We start from the raw sequence: 14,741 nt of genomic DNA, 5'->3' as shown, positions 1-14,741 counted from the left end.
GGGGGGGGGGGGGGGTGTCTTACGTGGGCAGGTTGTACAGGGGGGTCATGCGGAAACAGGCGACGACCGCCCTCCGGCGCTGCTTGGACAGGAGCTTGTGCCACACGGCCTTCTTGGACTTATAAGGGTGCTCGATCTGGAGGCGGGATTATCTGTCACGTCTCCAGACTCTGCCCCCGGTCTGATTCTCACTTCCAGCCCCGAGTGAAACTGCCCATCAGTGCCCACGTCCAAATTCAGGCCCGACTCACAGGGCCGAAGAAACACCCTGGCTCCACCCACAGAGTCAAGGTTCTGACCTGTACTACTCTGCTATCAGACTGAAATTTCCCTCCTACGCCCCGCCCGCAGACCCGGGGCCACTACCCAGACCCCGCCCCCATCTCAAGACCCGCCCAAGGCACTGCCCGCAGAGTCAAGGCGTCTTCACTGGGCCTCACTCGCAAACCCAAAGTTCTGCCCCTGTCGCCGTTCCCAGGCCCAAGATTTAGCGCCAGGTCCTAGCCCCTAGATCAAAGTTTCCATTCTAAGTCTCGCTTTAAACTCAACTGTCACCACACCCAACAGACTAAAGGCCCGCCCCTTGCCGCGCTCAGAGTCCCAAGGTTCACCCGCAGGCCCCGCCCACAGGCTCAAGGACCGCCCCAGGCCCCGCCCAGAGACGCAAGCTTCGGCAACTCAGTAGTAAGACACCTGCTCCAGATGATACAGCACTGCAGACACTTCCTGGACTCTGCGCACGATTTTCTCCGGGTCGTCAGCGTCCTCCTCGCGGCCCGGGAGGCCCCGGTACAAGGCCATCTGCCAGCGTAGAGAAGGGGAGCCTTCGACCTGAGAGGAGGAAGGACGGTCCGTATGAGGCCCCTCCCCTGCCCGCTCCCTCCTCTCTCATCCGGGCTTCTCGGAGCGCCCCTCTGCGCAGAGTGGGCTTCTCCGGCCGCTCCGCCCCCCATTCAATGCTGTGATGATTCACTGGGGTGCTGAACACAAGGTCCCTCTTTCGATGCCTGATACATAGTAAGTGCTCAAACGTCGGCTGTTACTCTTGCTGTTAACCTGACATGCCCGTTTCGGTTGCACGAGGAGGAGGCGGCGTACCTTTCCCTGAAGGTGAAGGTTGTTTTGCAGAAATTCCCGGACCTCCTCATCTGTGTCTTTCTGGGGAGACATGACAGGCTGGGTCACTCTGGAGGGCCAAGCGTCCTCCTTGACCTACAACCCTTTCCCTTCCAGCCCCATCACCCCAGCAACTGGTGAGAGGCTTGTGTGGGGAAGATCCGAGAGAAACTGAAAGGATCCACAGGTCAGGAGTGGTCAGAAAGGAGTCCTAGAGGGCATCAGAGGCCACAGAGGCACCTTGAAGAGACAGGATTAGAGGGGCCTCGTTGGGGGTGTGAGAGGAGGTAGGGGGTGACATGAGGCTATCCCCAAAGATCAAAAAAGGTCAGAAGAGGGTCAGAGTGGGGCTGGGAGTGAGTGGGAGATGGGCAGGGAGTTTCTGAAGGTTAGAGGTGGGCGAGGGGGATTAGAAGAAGACGATAAGGTCAGCAGAGGTCATAGGGGGTCAGGCAGATCACCCAAGTCACTGGTGGGGTTTACACGGAGGCTAAGGGAGGGATCAGTAGGGTGGGGTTTCCTTAGGGTCCCAGGAGAGGGGGCCCTCATGATGAAGTTAAGTGGGCAGAGGGGCCCAGGAGGGCTCGTAGGGATCTCAGCAGTACTCAACAGGTCCTAGGAGGAGAAAGGGGGTGCTTGTGATATCAGGGGAGAGTCAGTGGTCTTCAGGGCCCTCGGGTTAGTAGATTGTCAGGGTGCTTAGCAGGGCCCTGGGGTTCTAGGGGTCTCGGGGCAGAGTCCTGGGAGGGCTTCTTGGGTCCCTGAGGCCAAAAAGGATCAGGGAGGGGGGTTGTTATCCCACACAATGGATAAAAGGGGTCCCGGGAGGCCTCTTTGGGGCCCCAGAGGGCTTAGAAGGATTCAGGGGCAGGGTCAATTGATCCCAATCACCCTTGAGACCTCAAAGGTTTTGGTGTTTTGGTGTTGTCCTGGGGAAGAAGCCATTAGGATCCTGGGGGCTACTTAGGGTCACAGGGTGCTCACTGGGCCCCTGAGAGTCTTTGGGGGCTCAGTTGGGTGTCAGCAGGCTCCTGAGGGAAAGATGTGGTGAGCTGGGGAGGTCAGTGGGAACCCAGAGGTTCAGGGGGCGCCAATGGGGTCATGAGGGGCTCAGTGGGTCCCGAGGGACTTGGGGAGGTCCTGGTAGAGGGCTTGGAGGAGTTTCAGGAGGGCTCATGGTGTGTCAGCTGGGGTCCTCAGGTTCCTAGCAGGTTTGGCATGGCGGGGGGGTGGTGCTCAGTAGGGTCCCTGAAGGCTCAGTGTGCTCCTTGGGTCCCAAGGGTCTTAGTGGCCTTTCCAGTTTCCAGTGGGGTCCCAGTTAGGGTCCTTTGGTCCCATAGTTCTGACAGCATCCCAAGTAGGGTTCTCAGCATCCTGTGGGAAGGCTCAGGGCATCCTAGGAGGCCCAGTGAATCCTCAGGCTCCTGGAGAGGGACTCAGTAGGGTCCTAAGGGAGGGCCCTTAGTGGAATCCTGGGGGTTCAGTAGGGCCCAGGGACTTAGTGGGAGTGCTGAGTGGGATCCTGGTAGGTTCTCAGAAAGGGGCTGAGCAGGCACCAGGGCATAGCGGGTCTTGGCCAGTGTAATGAGTTCCTGGTCAGTGGGTGCACACATGTTCAGGCCGATGGGCAGCATCTTCTTGAGCGTGGCCACAATCAGCGATGTCTGCACGGAGTACCGGTCCCCCCGGCGCTGCTTCTTGGTGCGTTCCTGGTCTGAGCCACCTGACTGTGGGGACACGGGGGCTCAGCGCCAGCCTGAGCCTCAGCCTGGCCCCTGCTCCAGCCCCCACCAGCTACCACTGTCCACACTCCAGCCCCCGCCTGAATACTAGGCAGCCCCGACCCATCCCAGTTTCCACCCCAGACCTTGCTGTTCTTTCACTTCAGACCCCCAGCCCTGACCCTAGACCCTCCCAGACCCAAGCCTCTATCCCAAATTCCAGCTTCTATCCCAAATCCTTCCAGATTTCCCTCCATTCCAGGCTTTCTCAACTTCTAGCAGTCTTGTCTCAGAATCCCCCCAGAACTTTCAGTAGGACACCCCTCCTGCCCCTACACAACACTTACAACCCCCACTTCAGAGCCCAAGACAGAGTTACCAAGAATGAAATGAAGATGTACAACCGTAAAGAGTCGCAAGAGACGAGAAGTTGGAAGAAAAAGCGAGAGAGACACTGAGAGACCGAGACAGACAAGGAGACAGAAGATGCAAGAAAGATCCAGAAAGATCTGGAAGCAGAAGCACAGAGCACAGAGTCCCACAGCCATGTTCTGGAGCCTTGGATGCAGACCCATGGCCTGGGCCACCCCAGTCATGCCAATGAGAAGCCCCGGTGACAAGCTTCGGCCGGAGCCACATCCACGCCAGCATGTGATATGGAGCATGACCCATGTGCCAGCACATGCAGCATCTCACTGGGTCCTCACAGAGCCCTGGGGCTGGGGGGCCACTGACTGGATGCCTTCCAAAGCTCAAAACGTTAATACACTTGTCCAAGGTCACACAGCTAACTGCCAAGAGTCAGGATTCTAACCCAGGTCCATCTGATTCCAGAGCCCAGGCCTTAAACCCAACCGTGCACGTGCCTTTCCCACCCCCATTCCCATTCCCTGGGACCTCAGTCCAAAATGCTTTGAAGCTTTGGGGAAAGCTGAGAGGGGAGTTGGTTTTTTTTTAAACAAAAGTTAAAAAAAATTCAACAGCCAAAAGTTGAGGGCCGGGAAGGGAATGGTTGGTGGGAGGTGGGGTGGAGGAAGAGAAAGAGGATGGGGGCTGAGAGCCAATGATAAGGGCTGGGGAACAGGGGCAGGGGCTTTCTGGAGGCAGAGCAGAGGCTGGGGTTGGGAGCCGGGTAGAGGGTATTAGCCAAGAGCCATGCGGAAGGTCCCAGACGTGGGGCTGACCTGTATATCTCCCGCCTGCTTCATCAGGTTGCAGACAGAGACAAGAAGTGTTACCCCAGTCCCTCCGAGAACCCCAGGCCCCCTCCAAGTCAGCCATAAGCGCAGCTCCTCTGCCCCACCCTGATGCAAATCCCCCAGCTGGGCATTTCCAGACCTCACTCAGGGTGGTGGGTTTGTTCTTTAGACCCTGTCCTTTAGAGGGCAGTTCTGGGAAGGATAAGGGGAGAGGGAAGGGGGAGGTGTGGGATAATGGGATAGAAGGAAAGAAGTGGGTGAAAGGAGGGGAGGAAGATGGGGAGGAGGGTGACGGGGAGGAGAAAGCATGTGGGGAGGAGGGAGATGGGAAAGAGGAGGGAAACGGGGGGAAGGAAAAGGACGGGTGGGAGGAGGTGGGGATGAGAGAAGGGGGAGGTGGGGAGCAAGGATGAGGGAGATGGGGCTGCTAAGAGGGCTGCAGGGAATGTGACTAGGACAGAGCAGGCTGGCGGGGTGAGGAGGGCTCAGGTAGAAAGCCCAGGAGGCTGTTCCCTCCCTCCCTGCGAAGTCCTCCTCCCAGAGCAAAGCACCCACCTTGGCCATTTTGCTCTTGCTGTCTGCAGTCAGAAATGACATGTTGTTGATCTCATTCTGGACCACAAAGTTCTGCTCTTCGCGCTTAAAGTTCTGGGGGTGCGGGGAGGCAGTGTTGCGGATCAGACAGGGTGGGGGAGGGCATCTTTGGGCAGCAGCTTCTCGGCTTATAGAGAGGAAGGGCAGGGTGGGTGGGGACTCACGTGGGACTTGGACCAGTAGATGAAGATCTCGCCCACCATCCTGAACAGCTCCTCCGCATTGGGATTGGGCTCAGTCAGCCAGTGTGCCCTGGGAAGGCAGGGGAAGGGGCTGGTGAGGGATGAGGGCAGAGACCCCCACAGAAGGGGGCCACATGGAGAGACCTCAGGGGAGGGGATCGGAGACTCCAGTGGGAGGGATAGAGCTTTCTAGGGTAATCTGGCCATTCAGATGATTTAAAAATTATCAATGACCTTTCCTTAAAAATTGTTTTTTCTTTCTCTAACCTTCTTATTGAAGTATTACATACAAAGTTTCAACTTGATGAATTATCACCAAGTGAACACACTTGTGTAACTGCCACCCAAATCAAGAAATAGAACATTTCCAGTCCCCGGTCTGAAAGATGCCCTTATCCAGACTTCTAGACCATGAATTTCTTTTTTAAGATTTAAAAAAAAAATTAGTTTATTTATTTATTTTTGGCTGCATTGGGTCTTCGTTGCTGCACGCGTGCTTTCTTTAGTTGCAGTGAGCGGGGGCTACTTCAGTTGCAGTGTGCAGGCTTCTCATTGCAGTGGTTTCTCTTGTTGCAGAGCACGGGCTCTAGGCGCGCGGGCTCAGTAGTTGTGGCTCGCAGTCTTTAGACTGCAGGCTCCACAGTTGTGGCACATGCGCTTAGTTGCTCCGCGGCATGTGGGATCTTCCCAGACCAGGGCTCGAACCCATGTCCGCTGCATTGGCAGGCGGATTCTTAGGCACTGGCCACCAGGGAAGCCCCTAAAGATTTTTTTTGATGTGGACCATTTTTAAAGTCTTTATTGAATTTGTTACAATATCGCTTCTGTTTTATGTTTTGGTTTTTTTGGCCGCGAGTCATGTGGGATTAGCTCCTCAACCGGGGATCGAACCTGCACCCCCTGCATCGGAAGACGAAGTCTTAAGCACTGGAACACCAGGAAAATCTCCTAGCCCATGAATTATTTTGGTCTGTTCTTGAATGTTACATAAATAAATGATAAAATATGTACTCTATTTAAAATTTTCTGGTTTCTTTCATTCAACCTGATGTTTGAGAGATTCATCCATGTTGCTGGGTGTTGCAACATTGCCGTGTAGTATTCCACTGTGTGAGTATACCTCACTTTACTTGCCCAAACTTTTTGACCCAACCCTCCTACTCCTAGGAATCTACCCTATAGCGATACCCACTCATGAGCACAAAGATGGGTGTACAAGGATGTATACAGCATGCATACCACTGCTTTCTGATTCAGCTCCCATGACAGACATAGCTAATCAATCCAAGCACCCTTTCTCACAAAGCCCTCATGCAACCTTAAAATCTTTTTCAACCCAGAGGGAACTTGGAGTTGAATCTTGTTCACTATCCCTGGATTTGGCTGCACCTAAGACTCAATAATTCTTTAAACATTGCTTCTGATTTTAGGGAGATGTTAGCAATTGGTTGATACCTGTGCTTGCCCTTTTATAAAGACCTATGTTTCTGGGGGAAATTAGTCTGGCCCGATCTGGACTATCTTCCTTTCTTCTCTCAGTGATGGAGGAGGGCCTGACCATTGGACTTCACTGCACAAATCAGGCATCCTGTCTACCCAAGCCTGAAGACACAGTGCTGGGGGAGAGAAGTATGGCTCCTTATGGCTGATAGTGCAGCCCTCACACGGCCTCAGATTCAGGAGGTTTAAAGGAGCAGAAGGGGAGAAAACACAGGCTGGCTTTTATTGGTCCATAAGCAACAGGGGCTGGGGGTCAGAAGGTTGGGTAGGACTGAGTGAGAATTGCAAGAAGTTTATAGCAAGTCAGAGGCGAGAGGTCAGATGGGGTCCAAGGAAGCCAGGGGTCAGGCTGGGGTGTGTGGGGGGACGGCTGGGGACATGCTGACCTGTTGTTGTCCACGTAGCGGATGAGCAGTGGATAGAGGGCGTACAGGTCCCGGCAGAGTACAGAGAACTCATCCCGCACCAGGAGCTCGCCCTCCTCGGCTTCCGCCTTGGCCTCTAGGCGCAGCTGCTCCTCCTCAGACACCACCTTCCCTGCCCGCTTGCGCAGCCGCCCAATGGTGGGGATGAAGTGTGAGTGCAGGAGCTCAGGCCGGGCCCGGCTCACGATGGGCTGGGCAAACACTGCCAGAACCAGAGTGGGCGCAGGTGCTGCTGGCCGGCCACTGACTCCAGCATCTGACCTAAGACCTCTGATCCCACCCCTGACCTCTGTTCCCATCCCATGACTTCCGACCTGTACCTCTGACCCAGCAGCTGTCATCAACCCCAGCCTGACCCTGGCTTCTGACCCCAGCCTCTACCTCTGATCCCACTCCTGACCTCGGGCTGTGACCTCTGACATAGCCCCTGATCCTGGATCCCAACCCTAACCCTTGACCTGAAACTGTGACCCCTCAGCCCGACACAAGTGCTTGACTTTTGACTCCAACAACTGAATCCTAACCTGATATCCTACCCTAGCCTATGACATCTCACCCCAGTCTTTAACCTCTGACCTGGTCTATACCCCGACATACCTCACCACATGATTTCTGACTATGACTCTGGTTTCTTACCACAGCCTCTGACCTCTGACCCTGGCCTCTGACCTCAGCCCTGATCTCTAGCTTGGCCCTGACCCAAAACTTAACTCCTGACAAGGAACTTACAAGTCATGATTTTTTTTTTTTTTGGCCACACTGCGTGGCTTGTGGGATCCTTGTTCCCCGACCAGGGATTGAACCCAGGCCCCTGCAGTGAAAGCCCAGAGTCCCAACCACTGGACCGCCAGAGAATTCCCCTGACATGGAACTTCTGAACCAGGAGCCCCAATCTTTTAAAGATTCATTTCTTGACCTCTGACCCAGAACCCTAACTGTCCATATCGGGGACCCTGATATTTGACCTGGTCCTCTGACCCTTTGTATAAGGAACTCAGCCTTCTGACCCAGTTTCTAACCCATGACCTACCCTCTTCAAGGCTCCAGAAATTCAGACTCCAGCCTGGAGGACTCCCAGGACCCATGCTTCCACCTCAGCCTGAGATTCTGACCCCTTAGGATGACCTCTGGCCTTGTGACCCCGAGAAAACTGAGCTCTGACTCCTCCCCACTCCCAGAAAACCCTGGACCCCGGGATCTCCCTCTGAGACCATCAGGTCCAGGGACCAGAGCCCCAGTACTCAGGAGCCCCGTGCCCGCCAGACCCACCAGCCAGCCGCTTCATCCACGAGGCCTCGTCAATGCCCAGGTTGTTGACGATGATCCGCAGGATATTCCCCAGCAGGGAGTTGAGATGGTCGGAAGTGATGGCTGTGCAGGGTGGAGGGGCCCCGGCAGGCAGGGCAGGCGGGGGTGCCTCGGGTCCGCGCTCCCACCAGCGGGGCAGGTAGCTGCACAGCATGGGCAGCGTGATCTCGATGACGTGCGGCATCTCTGTGTAGCGGGCCCCCGACTCAGCCAGCCCCCCGATGTCTGCCATGAGCCGCTCCAGCACTGGGATGTCAGGACACATCTCCTCCACGCTATTGGGGAGCCCCAAGACTGGGGTGTGGGGAGGGGGTCAGGGCATGCCAACCCATCATGCCCAGACCTCAGTGTCCACACCATAATCCAGAGCACCCACAAACTCTGGGGTTCCCCAATCTGGAGCGCCCCCAACCTGAGGAACCCTCAGCCCCTCAGAGCCCAGACTGGGCCACGCTACCCACAGTGGGCCTCCCTGGAACCTGTGGAGGTGGAATATAACCCTTGACAGCTGCCCCAGCCCCGCCCGACTTACTGGCCCGCTCCCGGGGAGATTTGGTGGTGTACACTGAGCAGGCATTATACTCGTTCAGCTGAGGTTCCAGGAACGCCACCGGCATGGCTGCTGCCAGGCAGGCGAGGCACTCGCCCAGGGCTGGCCGAAGCCTGGAAGACGAGGCTGTGCTCAGCTCCCACGCCCCCTCTGCCCTGTCCTGGATCCCAGTCCCTTCCTCCACAGAAGTGCCTCTCCCCAGGACACTCTGGGGCAGAGATGCCATTCACTGGTGGTCACCAATGCGGCCGGTTCCCTGGGTTTCCTGAGTGCCCTTTTGCTCTACCGGTGATTGTGGCACTGCCAGCGGCCCTCCCCAGTGCCCCCAGCATGCCTGGCTCCTGTGGGCCGCCAGAGTTTCTGCATACCCCCTGCCACCTCAGAACAACCTGGCATCCTGGCCGCCAAGCGCCTGTGCCCACCTGGCCCCCAACCAGTGGCCTCCACTTTCTTCAATGGCCTTCCTCCGAGCACCCTCACGTGGCCATCTTGAGGAACTGCAGTGGCCACGGTGCGGACGTCTTGAAGACTTTGACCATTTCACGGCTTTTCATTCACCCCCATATTCTCCTGTGCCCTCCCCTCCCTGGGACCCCACAGTATCCACCCCAGCCCCAAACTATGGCTGTCTCTCCTTACTTTTCCACGTAAGCGTTCTTGGTGGTTCCCAGAGAGTAGATACTGCACAGCGTTCGGTAGCAAGAGACCTGGACATCATCCACTGAGGTAAAGAGGGAGGGTGAGGGTCCGTACCAGTTCTTTTCTAACCCCCTCCCTTGTCTCCAAATGACGGGTAAGAGCAGGGGCTGTAGAGCCAGCCTGCCATTTACAAGTTTTGTTACTTGAGCAAGTACCAACTCTCTCGCGGCCTTAGTTTCCCTCTCTGTAAAATGTGGAGAATTATAGTATCTTCCTCATGGGGTTGTTGTGATGATTAAATGAGTTAATACTCAGAAAGCAATTGGAACAGGGCACACAGGAGGCACTCAGTGAAGGCTAGCTGTTCTTGGAGAGGAGTCACGGATCTCTTGATGATGTGATGGACACTCTCTCCAGCAAATGCAAACAGACATCCAATTGTGACTTCAATATTGGTTATCCACATACCCCCCACCCCAGAAGGCCAGGTTAAGAACCTCATCAACTTCCTAAATGTCATGAGGCAAAAAGAGGGCAGGGGGACTGTTCTAGATTGAAAAGAGACGACAGAGACATAACAACCAAAGGCAATGAGAGAAACTTCACTGAATTCTGAATTTTAAAAAAAAATCAAAGACATTTTGAGGGTAATAGGGAAATTTAACTATAGTCAGGTTAGGTGTGACACTGATATTCTGGGTACACGAGAGAAGGTTCTGCAACATTCAGGTGCTGCAGGCTGAGTATTTAGGGATGAGGTGTCACTGTGTGTGTGCAACTCACATTCAAAAGTTCAACAAGGGCTTCCCTGGTGGCGCAGTGGTTAAGAATCTGCCTGCCAATGCAGGGGACACGGGTTCGAACCCTGGTCTGGGAAGATCCCACATGCCGCGGAGCAACTAAGCCCATGCACCACAACTACTGGCCTGCACTCTAGAGCCCACAAGCCACAATTACTGAGCCCGTGTGCCACAACTACTGAAGCCCGCATGCCTAGAGCCCGTGCTCCGCAACAAGAAAAGCCACCGTGATGAGAAGCCCACGCACGGCAACGAAGAGTAGGCCTCGCTCGCCGCAACTAGAGAAAGCCCGCGTGCAGCAGCAAAGACCCAATGCAGCCAAAAATAAATTAAAATACATTTAAAAACAAAAAGTTCAACAAGAAGTTTGGAAATACTTTCACTCATATAGTGAAAGGTAAAACAAATGGGGCAGATTGTTAAAAATTCTCTTCTTTCTACTTTTCTGTATGTTTTTAAAAATTCAGAATAAAATGTTGGAGGGATTCCCTGGCAGTCCAGTGGTTAGGACTCCTTGCTCTCACTGCCAAGGGCTCGGGTTCGATCCCTGGTTGGGGAACTAAGATCCCGTATGCCCCATGGTGCGGCCGAAAAAAAATATTGGAGCCGGGAAAGAACCCCATCCAAGTGCTACTTTTTTAAAATTTTTGTCAACGTCAAATCAGCAGTGAGCTGAGACAGGCTTCCCCTATCCCTCGGTCCCCACAGCCCGTCCTGGATGCCTCCGATCCCCTGGGCCCCTCACAACCACCGAACCCCAAACTGACCTTGGCATCTCCCTCAAACTTGTTATTTCTTCCAACTCGTCTCATAGAGGCCCCACTGTCCCCAGGTCCCCAGGCTAGGGCCTCACTCTGGATGCCTCCCCTCTACAGCCTATCTCCTCGGCCTCCAAGACATCTCTCCCACCAGCCCTTCCTGTCCTTTCCTGCCTCTGCCATGCTCTACATCTTGTAGGGCTTTTTGAGTACCTGAACATACAATGTCATCACCCCCTATTGGGTGTTTTATCTTGCCCGTGTCTCATTAACAACACTATGTTACACACTGTATGCATTATGTTACAAGATCCCAGGCTGGGTCACACACTGTAGGTGCCATTTGGTAGGATAAATACAGCAGACACTGCCAACTGACTCCCAATGTCTGCTCTTACCTTCTTTCTGCTCTTGTCTTCTTCCTGGTAAGAGACCTCCATACTTAGCTCAACACATGAATAAAGTCTGCCATCCTAGCCTTCCTTACAGTGACATGTGGCCATGTGCTAAGTTCTGGCCAATAGGATAAATGTGAGCAGAAGTGATGTGGGCCATTTCTATGTTGTTCCTTTAAAAGAACTGAGGTGCCCTCCTTTGTTTTCTCTTGTCTCCTACTGGCTAGAATGAGAACGTGATGGTGCACCCTCTTGGACCATATGGATAAAGGCAATATTTCAGGGATGGCAGAGCAACAAGATGGAAGGAATCTGGACTTCTGACATCATGATCAACCTACCAGTAGACTGTTAACATGATAAAGAAATATATCTGTCACTTGTTTAAGCTACTGTGATTTAGGTTCTTTTGTTAGAGCTGTGGAATTAATGCTCTGATTAACTCATTCTCTTACCTACCAATTTTCTGAACTGAATGCACACTTTGCTTATGGCAATGAATCCTCTCAATAAATATAACACTGAAACACCTGCAGATTCTATCAGGCACACTGGGATGGGTGGTGTTGGTTGAACTGACACCCCCCCCCCCAACAACTGCCCTTGGGATCAGGAGCCCTTACAGATAACATCGTCTCCAAACTGGTGCTGGGCGATGTGCTGGAAGAGGGTGGTGAGCACAGGCAGCAGGGCCACGGTGGTGTAGGTGAGGTTCTGGCCTACACCCTTCACCTGCGTGCGTGTCTGCGACACCTTGCCTAGCCGCAGGTTCTCCACCATCTTCTCGATGTCCTCCGAGGCACTCTCAAAGAAGGAACGGAGGCCAGCCTTCACAATCTCGGGGCCAGACTTCATCACGGTCCTAACAGGGAAGTGGGGGCAAACCAGCTCCAGAATCTGAGATTCAAGATTGAGGGGAGTCTAGGAGAACAGGGAGTGGGGGTGGGAGCACGGTTAGAATGGGAGTGGGCACCATGACCCTTAGCCCCACCTGGCATCCAGGGAGCGTGCCAGGATATGAAGACAGTTGACCACAGCTGGGGCATCCGTCCCTGGGGGAGGAAGTTTTTGGGTGAAGAAAGGGTTATGGGGACAGTACCTCCCTCTACAGCCAACTCAGCTGATCTCTCTTCATCCATCCCCACCCCACCTAGACTCCCATTGGCCCCTGTCCTTCCCTCATCCTGGCTGTGATCCCTCTGCCTGTCCCTCCCCCATCCTGGCCCTGACCTCTGGGCCGTCACCGTCTGGTGATGAGTCTGTGAGTTCCATGACGGCAGGGCCCAGGACTATCCCATCACTGCTCTGTCCCCAGGACCACCCACTCCATGTGCAAGTCCAGAGGAAGAACACAGTGAAAGTTGTTCAGATTAAGGCATGAACCGGGGCCATATTTCTTCAGGGCGAGGTTGTGAAGAGGGGAAGAGAGGGAAGATTGGGGAGAAGGGCTCGGGAGCAGAGCTACTCACCAAAGAGAGAGACTCGGTGACGGACAAGAGCGGCAAGCTTGCAGAAGAGGCTGAAGAAAGAGAAAGAAACAGGACAGGAGAAACAGGGAGCGAGGACACCAAGGGGACACAATGAGAGGAGGAGGGACAGGGGAGACAGGGGGAGAGCAACAGAAGTCAGAGCCAGGAGGAGAAAGGATGATGGGGGAGGAAACGAAGGAGACAGAGCGGGTGCGGAGGGGCAGAGAGATGAACCAGCTTGAAAGTCACAAGCAGTAACTGGTATGCTGGGGGTGGGGAGTCCGGCCTGCCTTTCGGACAGGGTGACCAATTCGTCCCAGGTCGCCTGAAAGTCCCATGTCTTGGGGCACACCAGGACGGTTGGTCACCCTATAGCCCTTCCATCACCTCTGCAGGTAGACTGATCAGTGCCCAGCACCTAGGACAGAGCCTCTAAGGTCCAAGAGTGGGAGAAAAAGAGCCAGGATTACAATGCCGTGAGGTCAGGGGTGTGAGTCACAGGTACCTGGCGATCATTTCCTTCTCCTTGTTGGAGGCGTGGCCGCCACTGCCCAGCACTTTGGCTGGTGTGGACAGGAAGTAGAGGCAGTGGTTGGTGAAGTACTGGTTGATCAAAGGCAGCAGGATCTGGGGGCATGGGGAAGACACGAAGGCGATTGGGTGAAGAGAGGGCAGCCCACCAATCCCCAGCCTCCTCCGGCTTCTGAGCCCTCCTCTCACCTTGGCAAAGAACTTAATCTCCTGTTCGTGAGGGGACTTCTCCACTCGTCCACTGCTGACCACAGCCTCTGGTGGGGGAAGGCAAATAGGGACCATGGTGGCTTCAAGGCCAGGGAACTCAGGGTTTTCTGAGGGGGCAGGGGTGGGATACGATAGGAGATTGCCTCCTGGTATGAAGTCACTTGTATTGGCTTTGAGGTAAACCTCTCTCCCCTATCTTTCATCTGATCCCCCTAACTCCTTGATCAAACCCTTCCTGAGGCTGAAAATGGGGAGGAGGACAAACTGGGATGGGGTAAGGCCACGGAACATCGCCCTCCTCACCAATCACAAGTCCTTTTCTTTCTGAACTTCAATATCTGGCACTGAGTAGATGTGGAATGAATGAATGAAACAAGAAGTCAATGTAGACAGATTAGATTCAACTTTAAACTGGAAATCTGTTTCAGTCATCACCATCATCATCGTAGTGACGGTAATAACTCATATTATTAAACTAATAATAATAATAAAAAATAAGGCTCCAATTACTAAACACTCGCTATGTCCCCCGGCACTGTGAGAAATGTTCTTGCACAATCTCCTCCCAACCTGGAGGCCTGTATACTTGGTCCTTCATTCCCATTTTACAGATGAGGAAATTGAGGTGAAATAGCTCACTCCAGGTCACTCAGCAAATAAGTGACAGAACTGTAGCTGGTTATGGTGAACAGAATCCCCCTTTCACAGATGAGCAAACTGAGGTTCAGGGAGGAGAGGGAATTGCCAGGAGGCTGTGCAGCATGGAGGTCTGGCTCACGTGGGATTTGGGGTGAGATGTATGAGTAAACCCTGCTGGGCCACTCACTCACCTGAAGGGAATTTGGGGTTTCCCGGGTGGCTCTTAAGGGGAATGCTGGGGATCTCTGGGGGAAGCAGGATGGGATCTTAGGGGCCACAGCTGTGATTCTTAGTGATATATAAGAGGCATCTGCGGGGCATCCCAACAGCCTCAGCCTTCAAAATAGATCCAGAATCTGCCCAGTTCTCACTCTCTTCTGCTCCTGCCCCCCTCAGTCTGCTCCCACAGGCAGCCAGAGGGAGCCTGTGAACACCCAAGACAGATCAGGGTCCTCTCCTGCTTAGAATGCTCCCGTGGCACCATCTCACTCAGAGCAAAAAGCCACAGTCCTCACCATGGCCTGCAAAGCCCGTCATGATCTGCCTGTCACTGACCCCATTTCCTCTCACTCTTCCCCTCCGTCACTCTGCTTCAGCCACATGGGCCTCCTAATACGCACATCAGCGACCTCTGCACTGGTTGTTCCTCTCCCTAAAATGCTCTCCCCAGATGACCACAGAGCTCTCTCCCCAGCTTCCTGGAAT

General features: G+C 54.2%; 1 protein-coding gene across 2 annotated transcripts in view; it reads right to left on the bottom strand.

Annotated features, from left to right (window-relative positions):
- Positions 1-14,741, bottom strand: part of RYR1 (ryanodine receptor 1) — a 117,724-nt gene that overhangs the window by 46,406 nt on the left and 56,577 nt on the right. Inside the window, exons 59-74 of one of the 2 annotated variants that reach the window (XM_007471074.1) lie at positions 13,377-13,444; positions 13,162-13,283; positions 12,657-12,706; positions 12,179-12,239; positions 11,811-12,049; positions 9,235-9,316; positions 8,578-8,708; positions 8,007-8,339; positions 6,699-6,939; positions 4,795-4,882; positions 4,592-4,684; positions 4,022-4,036; positions 2,673-2,843; positions 1,099-1,158; positions 694-831; positions 24-136 (exon numbers count right to left, since the gene is read on the bottom strand). In XM_007471074.1, coding sequence (XP_007471136.1) covers positions 24-136; positions 694-831; positions 1,099-1,158; positions 2,673-2,843; positions 4,022-4,036; positions 4,592-4,684; positions 4,795-4,882; positions 6,699-6,939; positions 8,007-8,339; positions 8,578-8,708; positions 9,235-9,316; positions 11,811-12,049; positions 12,179-12,239; positions 12,657-12,706; positions 13,162-13,283; positions 13,377-13,444 — 2,005 coding nt within the window. The remainder of the gene's footprint in view (positions 1-23; positions 137-693; positions 832-1,098; positions 1,159-2,672; positions 2,844-4,021; positions 4,037-4,591; positions 4,685-4,794; positions 4,883-6,698; positions 6,940-8,006; positions 8,340-8,577; positions 8,709-9,234; positions 9,317-11,810; positions 12,050-12,178; positions 12,240-12,656; positions 12,707-13,161; positions 13,284-13,376; positions 13,445-14,741) is intronic. The other variant, XM_007471073.1, reaches the window with a different exon arrangement.

Source organism: Lipotes vexillifer, unplaced genomic scaffold (genome assembly GCF_000442215.2).
Source record: "Lipotes vexillifer unplaced genomic scaffold, Lipotes_vexillifer_v1.1 scaffold182, whole genome shotgun sequence".
In the NCBI taxonomy this organism is placed as follows: Eukaryota; Metazoa; Chordata; class Mammalia; order Artiodactyla; family Lipotidae; genus Lipotes; species Lipotes vexillifer.
Note: the sequence above shows the minus strand (reverse complement) of the source record. Positions and strands in the feature narration are given on the sequence as shown.